This window comes from Carassius auratus, chromosome 44, assembly GCF_003368295.1.
Source record: "Carassius auratus strain Wakin chromosome 44, ASM336829v1, whole genome shotgun sequence".
In the NCBI taxonomy this organism is placed as follows: domain Eukaryota; kingdom Metazoa; phylum Chordata; class Actinopteri; order Cypriniformes; family Cyprinidae; genus Carassius; species Carassius auratus.
In genome coordinates, this window is record NC_039286.1 from 8,543,425 (window position 1) to 8,555,580 (window position 12,156).

Below are 12,156 nucleotides of genomic sequence, written 5' to 3' on the forward strand. Positions count from 1 at the left end.
AGTTATTAATAATGCTTTTTATTATTAATGTTGGTTACAGTTTTTGGTGATTAATATTTTTTTGAAAACCATTATAATTTTTTTTTCAGATTGATAAATAAAATAGTAGCATTTCTTTGAAATAGAAATCATTATAAATATTATAATTTTTTTTACTGCCAGTTTTGATAAATTGTTCATTCTTGCTGAATCTTTTTATTCATAATTTTTTTTTGTAATGTTTCTCTGAACTTTTAAATGGTAGTTTATCACTTTCCCACAAATATATTAGCGGCACAACTATTTCCAACATTGATAATCATAATAATAATCATAATGTTCCTGTAGCTCAATTGGTAGAGCATTGCTTATCAAGCGCAAGGTTGTGGGTTCGATTCCCCGTGAACACATGATAGGTAAAAATTGATAGCCTGAATGCACTGTAAGTCGCTTTGGATAAATGCATAAATTTAATTTAAATTTAATAATAAATGTTTCTTGAGCAGCAAATCAGTATATTAGAATGATTTCTGAAGGATCTTGTGACACTGAAGACTGGAGTGATGCTGTCTTTACAGCAATTTAAAAATTATCCCATAATAGTGACTTTCACATAACCTAGGGTTAAATGTATTTCTCAAATGCGCAAATAGCACATTGCCTTTCAGTTACCAGCTTTGATACCATCCAAAAATGGAAATGTTGTAATTTAGGCTGCATGTACATACAATTTATGGTTCTCCTGTGTCTCATCGCTAATTGCAATATGCCAAGTTTCAGTATGTGCGTGCATGAATGAATGAGAGTTTTCATTGTTGGCTAAACTAATCCTTTAACAGCTACACCACCCCACAGTGCACTACAGAAATGTTACAAAGCTCCATAAAGGCTTTAGAAGACGCTGGAGTGTTTCAAAAGACTCTGAAAAGATTCCAGAAGAGCCTGGGGATCTTTTCTGTGCACTCTCCATCCATGTGCATACACAGATTTTCTTGTAATAAATCTTCTGTGCGATGCACGCACTGCCTTCGGGGGCACAACCAGCATGCAGCGGTGGATGGTCCAATTAGGGCCTCTAATTACCCAGCAGTACTGCAAGACATGGGAACAGAGCCACTGTTAGCATAAAAAGTGCTTAAATAATCTTAGCTGAATGGACAGAAGCCATCAGAGTAACTACTATCGTATGAATATCATTGCAGGTTCATATTCATCTGTCTTTTCTGAGGATAAAATGGCTTTCATCATCAAGATATGGAATCTTTTTTAACTGAGTGTGTAACAGATATTTTGCGTTTTTCAAGCTTGTTCAGGGTATTGTGAAGCAGAGATGTCCATGTTTTAAATGTCACCCCTTTATCAAACGTATTATACTGAACTTATAGATCTATAGTTTCAGCTATATTATAGTTTTATTATGATGTCATTGTGTTTGATAGCTTGATCTAGCTTAACTTTTTTGTTGAGACTATAAAATGAAGAAAATTGTATTTTAATTATTTAGTTTCTTATTTATGTTAATTTTATCCAATCTTTTACTTGTTTTAATTTATATAATAATTTTTAAGTTGACACTATAACATGGATACATTTTTATTTTATTTTATTTTATTTATTATTCTTTTTTTTTTCTTTTTTTTAACAATATATTTCTCTGAACTTTTGAAAACATTCGCTCTGTGGCAGTCAAAGAATGAAATCTCACTTATAAAGTGAAATGTGAGTCCTCTTAATTCTAAATTTAAAAGCTTCATGTCTTACTATCATGGCCAACTATTTTTTTTTTTTTATTATTATTATTATTTTTTATTTCAAAGAAGATGGCAAGTACTACTCGCAAAGTCCAAAATTCCCAGGAGAACTTAAAAGTCATTGGGAGATTCAAACATGCCGTGAAGATCTAGAATATTTGTACAAGGCTTTTGGAATTCTTGGAAAGCTTCTGTTGGTGTCCAGAGACGTGTGAGAGGTTCTGGATGGAGAGGATTTGGATTTCTGATGTTTGTGGGTGGTTTTGGATAAAGGCCAGTGGCGGATCTAGAAAGAGCAGATGGCAACATGTCTTAACTAAAGGATGGAGGCCCACAAAGAGCAGCTAAGGTCACCATGAACTCTGAAACACACAGAGAATGAGCCGTTGGGTTTAGATTGGTGGGTGTTGGCTGCAGCACCTTTGAAGCACTCTCTCTCTGTTACACACACACACACACACACACACACACACACACACACACATCGGTTGTTTTGGCTTGTCTGCAGTATGGTCTCCTGTAGCTCGCACAAGCAAACAATGAATAAAATATGAGCAGAGAGAGCTCTGATGAGACATCTGTGTACAAACACATGCATGCTGCAGTTTCTCCATCAGCCCACAGAGGGCAGAGATAGCTGTGGGCAAATGGTACATCCTTACCCTAGTCAAAAATAAATATACTGTACTAACATTTATTTATTTCATGCCTAGTATACTACAAACACATTTACATACTTATGTACTTAATAAAAATACCCTGCAATTGTACTTTTAGTATACTGAATTGGAACAACAAATTTTGTGCTATAATGCACTTCAATTGTGTGGAAGGGAAGTTGAAGACTATATATACTTAGTATATATTCGAGATATACTTATGTATATACTAAAGTACATTTGATACAAATATACATAAATTTAGGCAAACTTTAAATATCTTGCATTTAAAGACTGATATTATTTAAAGATCATACTGTCCTAATTAATAGTGACACGAAAACACATTTTAGGGATAATATTAAGAAATGTGCATTGTGTACAAGTAATACTCCAAATAAAGTTTAATTATGTATTTTTATATCAGTAAGTCTCAAGTGATATGTCAGTAAATTTAATAGATTTGAACTACAGTACACTTAGTATGAGATAAATGCATTTTAAATACATTACTTTTTTACTAGGGTAAACTCAGTTGTGCTTCCTTATTAAAAACATTGGTTGTTAATCTCATTATTTACATGCTTATACCTTGCACTAGAAATATGTGCTTTGCTAGTATTGGAAAAAGTTCATACTTTTAGGAGCTATTGGGAAATCCATGCTATCTTTTTTAGATTCAGACATCTAAAAACTATTACATCATCTTTGACCTCATACGGCTTTAAACCGATTTTTTGCAGTTATAATTTTCCACAGGCAAGTAGAAACAAACTGAATTTCATACTGCAAAAATAGTATTTTTTTTTTAAGTAGAGAAGACAGAGTTTAAAAACAAAATGTAAAGTCTTAGATCTATCTTTCTGTCTGTCTGTATTTTTTGGAGCTCAGTATCTACAAAACTTTCTATTGATCTATCTGAGATACTTAAAGAGCCAGTAAGATGAAAATTATAAGCTTCCTATCACTGTTTATAAGTCCTGTACAATAGGTTTAAATCCATCCAAGGTTAAAAAACATTGTCATTTTGTCAAAATATCATTTTAAAATTACCTCAATTCTCAGAGATCCCCAAATGGTTCGCGCGAAGCTGTTCAAAAGATTAAGTTTCCTTTAACCCCACCTTTCGGTAGCATACGGTGTTCTGATTGGTTAACTAACATAGTTTTGATTGGTTTTGAACTTCACGGTAAACAATGCTTCAGCATCTTTTTGGGGTGAATTATGTCTTATTCCTCTCATCGTGAAGGAAACAGTAAAATAAAAAACTTGAACAGTCTCGCTGCTTTTCTTCTGTGTGGGTGTATTCAAGCCGCGTGCTTCAGTTTGAATCTGAATAGCGCGTTCAGCACGGGGCGTGCGAAGGGAGACATGAAAAACAGACATCGCATTGTTTTCATATGGATTACTTTATCACAGAATATCTGTTAGCAGCACTTGTTTAGTTTTATAGTAGATATGTCATGCTTTCTATAGATATCTCTCTCATGTCTCTTCGTTGAGTATTCATGGAGTTACACTTCATTTTAATGACGTGTTTGTACATGACGATCAGCGCAGACAAAGGCTGCAGACAGCTCACATACTAATAAGACGCTCGGGAGAAAACAAACACACAACTTCATAATCATACTTACAGGTTGTGATTCGGAGATGCTTGTTGGTCTAAATAAAGTTGGTAATGAACCATCTTTTATGGCCTAACGCTTTGAAAATCCCGCTGTACTCACCGAGATTACAAAAGCAGTCATCAGTGAAATGTTGTGAACACAACAAAAGGGATTTGTTGTACTGCTCTGGTATTGTGGTAAAAATGAATTTTAGCCATTGGTTCTTCTGATCTTCATTCTTTGGCAGTGAAAATAAAACAAACTTGCCTTTACAATTAAAAACACACGGTTTCCTCGACATGATGCTCTCACATCAAACAGAGCGTCTGTGTGTGTGTGTGGGGGGGGGTGGGGCAGCTCAGAGTTCCGTTGCTCCCCAGACGGTAGGCAGAGATTATTATGCAAAGTGTTCCTAGTGACGTACATAGAGATGGGTAAAAGATTTGAAATCTATAACGACTCGTTTCAGCGATTCAGAGTCGACTCCTTACTTTAGAAGCCAATAACTTTATAAATCGTGTACTTTTTGGTTTAATTATTTGCACATTGTTTACACTGATGGACAGCTACATCATACACTGTAATACAGGTAATTTTTGATTTCCCATCTGTGTGGCTCTTTAAAAATATGATAGATAGATGCATGCATATGATTATGGATACTGTAGAAATACCTGATTCTGTCACTGTGTTTATGTTCCTTTGTGACTATTTTTTCCATCTCTGTCTGATCTGTAACGCCACAAAATGTATCACTCAACATATGGAAATGCATTTTTGACATCTCTCTCTATCTGCAGCTATCAGGCTTCAACCTGTCTTTCTCTCGGGCTCCAGATGGTATTCAGTGTTGGCCTGGCTGTGTCTTTTTCAATATATAGATGTATAATTTATGACCTTGGTAGTCGCAGTCTGTTTGGATGTCCGATTACATCAGCTGTCAGACATTTTTGATGTTAGCGATGATGCTTTCTCTTTGACGATGACATTTGCCGTGCATGACATATGGTGCATTATTAGGTATTGAAACTGTTATAACTAACAAAAGGCCATTTGAACAAACCCCTCACCCCAACTATCAATGAATTCTCATTAGACCTCAGATTTTCATCTGGTAGAAAAATACAGACTACTGAAAATGGGAAGAGTGGCTTGAGCTTGAGATGAGAAAGTCTGGTTGGCTCTGTTGACCACACAGAACACCTTAGCAACAATGTAGAACACCATACAGGTTGTAAATACATTTACAACCATCCAGAACTCCTTAAAACCACATAGAAATTCCCTGGAATCCATCTATAGCATTCTTGTGTTGTGTTGATGACTTTTGCACAGGCAAACCCCCATTCACATTTACTTAAAGACATGGAATTGTAGTTAAATATGTATGAGCTTTGTATGGATTCTGAATGATATTGAGGAGTGATTTGGATGTGTGAAACTGTGTCCAGTTCTTCATGAGAATCATGACTGAAGCAGTGACCTTTCGATGTCTAACCAGGCAGATGCACGTTTAGCTCAGGGCTTTGGATTTGTCTACTGTGTGTATGAGTGTTGCTTTTCATGTCTTTATATTTCTGTATACCACAGAGTTTTTTTCCCCAGTACTAAGGGGAATGTTTGAATGAGTTTCACTTGCACACACAGCATGACTCTGGATTTGCCAGAGACATTAGATGTTGTGGGCTTAGACCTTGAACAGTGCCATCCTTTGATGAAATATTGAAGTATGATATATAAGTATTTCTAGAACTATTGTTGTACTATATCATTGTTGTTGTTTTTTATTATTTTATTTTTTATTTCTCAAAATGACTACAACTTAAGTGATTTGTTTGATTTGATTTATCAGATAGTAGATGTTGTGGGCTTAGACATTTATGCATGTAGTGCCATCCTTTGATGAAATATTGATGTATATTTTTAATATTTTCTGAAATGTTGCACATGCAAGACATTTGTAGAACATATATGAGTAAATATTTAAATACTTATTTTAAAATTTGTAAACATTTTTTTATTAAAACCTTACTATTATTAATTATAATTGTTTATTATTTTTATGTAATTTATTTATTATTTTATTTTATTAATTTACATATTCTAAATTACTAAAACTCAATTTATTTTTACAATTATAAATTGTTTAAATATTTCTACAAATCAGAGGCTTATGGTTTACCTCAAGATTTTTTGTCCGATGTCGACTTTCTACTCATGACCTAAAATGAAAATAATTTTAATAATAAAAAAAAGCAAAAATAATCACTTGATTTATTAGTGACTAGTTTGCAAGGTTGTCCTACTAAAAGAGATTTTAAATTCTGAAAATATCTATGCTTTGTATCTTTAAGTTTGCCAACAAATTTCTTAAGTATATCTGTAGATTTTTTTTTTTTTTTGAGTGACGTCTTTAAGATATTCATTACTGCATCTTGATGACCCGCCGTCAGTACAGTTCCTTCTGAATTCTTTATATTTTTTAAATGGCCAGGCATGAAAGTATAAATATTAACTCAATATAAATACCAACTCCCCGACACTTTTTAAATGGCAAACAGCATCAATGCACTCCAGCTGGAGATTTTCACACTTTAAGATTACATTCATTATGAAGTTCATACAATAGATTGCACACCTAAGGCTGAAATGATCACACAAAGTTTGAATGGAGTCTGTGGAAGTGGTGTGGGCTGAATTAATTTCAGAAGCGTTTGGAGAGGAAGATGAATGAGAAGAGGAGAAATTAGAATCTATGAGCGCTAGAGTCATTCTTATGCTGGAAGTGTAAGGCAGATAAAGGCAGTGTGTTGCAGTGATAATGTGTCGGAGGATGGAGGATTATTATCATCCTCCATGTGTCTCTCACACACTCTCCTGCTCTTTTCATGGTGTGGTCTGTACTTGCTTCCCCCTGTAGTGAGAAGTGATCGGAGCACTATTATCAAAGTTTTACCTAGTCTGACAGTGAAGAAACATTTGAATAAGTAATGAAATAGTGCTCGGTGTTGTTGGTTTATCCGTTTAAAGCCCCTCAGTATCTTCAGATTCATATGGCTGTGGATCTCTGTTGAGCTCTTATTAGATCATTTTAACAAACATAACTCTGTATTTGTGTGTCAAACTAATATAAAACTGTCATCTGTCAATCTCCTTCTAATTAAACATTCTGCCTATCGCTTTATTGTTCTCTTTACCATTCTATCTATCGTTCTGTTGTTCTTTCTCTAACATTATTTCTGCTGTTCTTTCTGTCATTATATCGCTCTGTCGCATTCTTTGTCATTCTGCGTATCTTATGATCTATCAGTCTTTCTCTGGTTCCAACATTCTGTTGTTCTTTCTATAAAACACTCCGTCGTTCTAACATTCTAGAACTTGTTCTAACGTTCTGTTTATTGTTCTTTCTTTCTTTCATTCTAACGGTTCATTATTCTCTTGATCATTCTGTCATTCTCTTGTCTTGCTATTATTATTATTGGGTTGGAACATTTGATCATTCTTTCTATGCAATCTTTTTATTGCTCTTCTTCGTCAAAGCATGCTCTCTATCATTTCTACAGTATCTTATGTTCTACTGTTCTTTGGTTTTAGCATTGCATCATTGTTTCTATATACCATTCTTCTTTTGTTTTATCATTCTATCATCTCTCATTCTAACATTCTGTCCATCTTTCCTTCTATCTACTCTTCTAATTGTTCATTAGAATGTTGTCTTGTTCATTCTGTCATTATTTCGTTCATACTATTATATCTCTCATTTTCTCTAAATATATTGCTATTTTTTTGCTGTATTTGATCCTTTCTATCATTCTATCCAGCCGTTGTTCTTTCTTTTTATCTATTTTATCTTTTATTTTTTAATCATTTACATATTGTATATGTATACGGTGCAGTAGCAAAAAACAGCCGTTTAATCGTAAAGGTCAGAAAGAGAGTGGAAAATGGTCATGAAAAACTAAATGTAACACACAAGTAATTCAACAACTTCCTCTCAGTTACACAAAGTTTTCAGTTGTTTCAGTACAGAAGCCACACATTTCTTCAAATTTCTGTTGTTTGTCACTTCTGTTTAACACATGAGACGGCAACTCTGTGTCTCCTACAGCTTCACTGTGGTGAATTATGGTCACTGCTCAGCTGTTTATAAAGCCGACTCACCCTTCTACACACTGTTTTTAGCATTCATCCGCACAGGATTATGAATTATTGAATATTTGAGTCCCCAACAAATTAGTGTGGAGAGCTTGAGCTGTGGGCCGCTCTCCTTTTCTTCCTCTCCTCAGCTTTTCATTTTGCGCTTGATGGCATTTGACTGTTATTTTTAATAATTTAATTGTACACAGTGGCTATTTTCAGACTGTATAGTGTATATGAGAATTAGTTTCACATAGCCAGGTTTTTATACTGAAAGTTTCAACTTTTGAATATATTTTAAAGATTCGGTGTCTTGGACGCACTCATCTTGGCGAGCGTGACTGTTTTTTTCTTTTTAGCGACTCACAGAAATTGGGAGATAAACATAAAAAAGGTTGAAATAGATTCCCGCAAATCATGTAAAGCTTGCCAATCTGAGATTGTGATTTTGGAAAGCTTCATCATCATGCACAATATGCTTCAGATGATCTATGAACATTCTGTCAACACGCCACCTGAAACGGAGACTGTATGAAATCCCTTTATATATGCTTGGGACATTCAAATGAAATGTAGTTAATATAATCCAACCCCCTGTTTTTGTGTTTCCTTACTTAGTTCCATGGGTTCTGGAGTCTCATTAGCTGCATGCTAATTGTAAATTAAGCCTTTTGCAGAGACTTCAGAGATTAAACTCATGCTTTGAGATCCCCAGGCTCCAAAAACAACCAGATTGTAGCGTTGGCATGCGTGTGCGTTCGGGGTGGATATAGTCTGCTGTCCCGATCCATTCAAGACTGCTGCCAGGAAGGAGCCCTCCAGGATGACGGCTCACAGGCCCGGGAGCGTGTTGTTGTGGAACAGGGTTTAACATCTGTCTGGGTTGTTTATTTCCATCCGTGTTGTTCTGAAGAGGGGATCACGACTCTCGAGAGGCAGCTGGAATAGCTCTGGGGAAGAGCAGACACTAAGAATTGAAATGCTAAAAGAGCAACATTCAGTCTAGTTTAATATTCACTTGTCAGTGTAACTGTTACCACAATCAGAGGAAAGTTCTGACATGTAGAAGGATGATTAATTTATCTATAATCTTATTCTCTATACACCACTGATCAAGTTTGGGGTCTCTAAGATTTTATAGTGTTTTTTTTAAAGTAACGCTTTATGCTGCTCACCAAGGCTACATTTGTTTGATAAGATATACAATAAATAGAGTAATGGGAAATATTTGCTGCTCAAGGAACATGTCTTATTAGTATTAATGTTGAAAACAGTTTGTACTGCTTTTTTTGATGAATAGAAAGTTCAACAGCATTTATTTGAAATGGAAGTCTTTTGTAACATCATTAATGACTTTACCATCACTTTTTACCAATTTACTCTTACCTTGTTGAATAAAAAGATGAATTTCTTTAAATTAAATTTCTTACTGACCCCAAACTTTTGAATGGTAGTAATTCACTAAGAAATAATTCTCCCTTGTATTTGCATCTTTTCCTTTAGCACCTGCTTCTCTAAATGCATTACGCAATTCATGAACACTACAAAATGTTCACCCCTTTTTAATTAAATTCTTTTGATTGGCAGCTTTCCTTCTGGTGCATTCTATAATGAGCCTTTACATCGCATTACGGTGTGTTTACCCAAATCAAAATTTAAATATGCAGTTACATAGTTCATATAAGTTGGACTAAGTTTTTTTGACACTAATTCATAGACATATCCATGAGCAAACCATATGTTTTCAAAGATTTGTAAGGTTTCCCAAACTGTGGTTGGTCACGTGCATGTAAATCAGACCGTCTCTTCATGTTTAAATGGTGGTTCTTGGCTGTAGTGTCATGTTGAAGGTCAAACATCTGACTTTTGACACTCTTTTGAGACTAAAATCAAGGTTCTGCTCATATACACCCTTGGTCAGACCTCAGACAAACAGGTGGCAGGTGTTAATACGAGTCAGCAGGGTTAATATGAATCGTCTGATGACTGCTATTGTAATGCAGCATCTTATTCATGCGTTCTTCAGTCTTTTACGTGGGAATGATAATCAAAGCTGTGATTCATAAGGATCATGTGTCTGTAGGGCAGACTCTCATTTAAATGTTCACAGGCGTGTTGTGCAACACTCATTTGACTTCGTTATTTGGCCTCTGTCTATTATTCATCCTCAGTGAGACTTGGGAGCTTTTAGCATCTGATTGAAGCTCTGAACAGGCGTTCCTTGTGTCTTCACACACTTAGGGAGATGACGAGATGAACAGAGGATCACCAGGTTCAAATCCTCAGTTGCATTCCTACTTAAGTGGCAATGTAGAGTGGTTTTGGTAAAACATAGAAAGAAAGTAAACGGCACCTAACTTATAGTACAGTGGAGATACAGCGACCTATATCATTTTATTGAATGATTACTATAGTCATGTAGATTTTTATTGACATGGCACTTTAGTGAAAACCATGCTATTCCATAGGTTCTTTTTTTTTCTTCTTAGCTGGTTCATCCAAACACCTGCTGGGAATTTATTCAGCTTACTTCACATTTATTTTATTTTATTTTATTTTATTTATTTTTTTAATTTTTTTAATTTTTATTTTTTTAATTTAATTTAATTTATTTTATTTTAATATTATTTGATTTTAATATTTTTATTTGTTTTAATATTATTTGATTTTTATATTTTATTTGTTTTAATATTATTGGATTTTTACATTTTTATTTGTTTTAATATTATTTGATTTTTATATTATTTTAATAGTAATTTTTTATTTGTATGTCTTTTTTTATAGTTAGAGATCAACTTTGCCATTACATCAGATACTTGATATAAAATATAACATATAAGAAACTATTTTCCAGATGCAGAGAGTGGGAGAAGTTTCTCTCGGAGCAGATGTCAATGTTGATCACACATCTGAACTCAGAACTTTTGATCTGGGTTTTCTTTAACGTTATTTGATGTATTCTTAAGATATTTCTATGATGGATTTCTTTTCCAAAGTTTGCATCACCAAAGGTTTATAAATCTGCAGTTTACCAGGCTGAATTATTTAATACCAGTGAGATTTGGAGTTGATTGAATAGTTAGCCAAAGAAAGCCTTTATTCCCATACTGTAATAAAGAGAATTTCTGAGATAAATTGAATTGAATAGATTGTTATACAGCAGGGGTCTTCAGTAGAGAGTCTGTGTTAGTACCGCAGGGGCTCCTCCAATTAATTAATTAAATGTTTGTGTAAAATAAAAAATAGTAAGTAAAAATACACTAAAATGTGATTTTTAAAATTGCATATATCATGTTGTGGTTACATGCTACTTTTGTAGTAGCTGCTATGGTTTGATTCAGAGGTTTACTGTTTTTGTGCAGCTATAAATATATAGATATGCAAGAAAAAGATGAATCAGTGATGTGCATTTTATTTTTTATGTCCAGATCCATTTATTAAAATTGATTATGCATGACAATGCATTAAGAAATATTTGTTATATTATATATATATTTATTGTTTTTGTTTTTTTCAACTTATTTTTAAAATAAGATTAAAACACTACAGTTGGTAGTGTTTTTATTTTTATTTTTATTACTTATTATTACTAAAAAAAATTGTCACTGACCAAATATCTCCCTTTTTCTGTCTTACAGAGAAGCTGTTTGGTGAGTTCTTGACCTGGGACCTGCAGGACGCTTTGTCCCACCTGCCTCTGAAATCCGGTCAATCCGTCTCCATCCCTGTCAACATAAGCGCCAAACTGGATTTCTCCGGTCAGGAGAACCTGTTAAACGACCTGAACGATGGTAAACCTCCACATGAAAGCAGCACACATACGCTGACACACAAAAACAACATCATTGGGGTCCGGTCTGGTTTGTCCCATCCCGATTTACACTCAGTTTCTGAGAGTGCATCACCGGAGCCATCACACTATAATCAAGACAGGCTTGATTGCTCTCTAAAAGATAGAAAGGCAGTATTCACTTTGCCCTGTTATGATAGATCTGATCCAAGCAAGGTGTCTGTACTCTC

General features: G+C 34.3%; 1 protein-coding gene across 3 annotated transcripts in view; it reads left to right on the forward strand.

Annotated features, from left to right (window-relative positions):
• LOC113062388 (trafficking protein particle complex subunit 9) overlaps nt 1–12,156 on the forward strand; it is a 182,545-nt gene that overhangs the window by 78,690 nt on the left and 91,699 nt on the right. For all 3 annotated transcript variants that reach the window (XM_026232210.1, XM_026232214.1, XM_026232213.1), the window contains one exon: nt 11,775–11,927. In XM_026232210.1, coding sequence (XP_026087995.1) covers nt 11,775–11,927 — 153 coding nt within the window. The remainder of the gene's footprint in view (nt 1–11,774; nt 11,928–12,156) is intronic.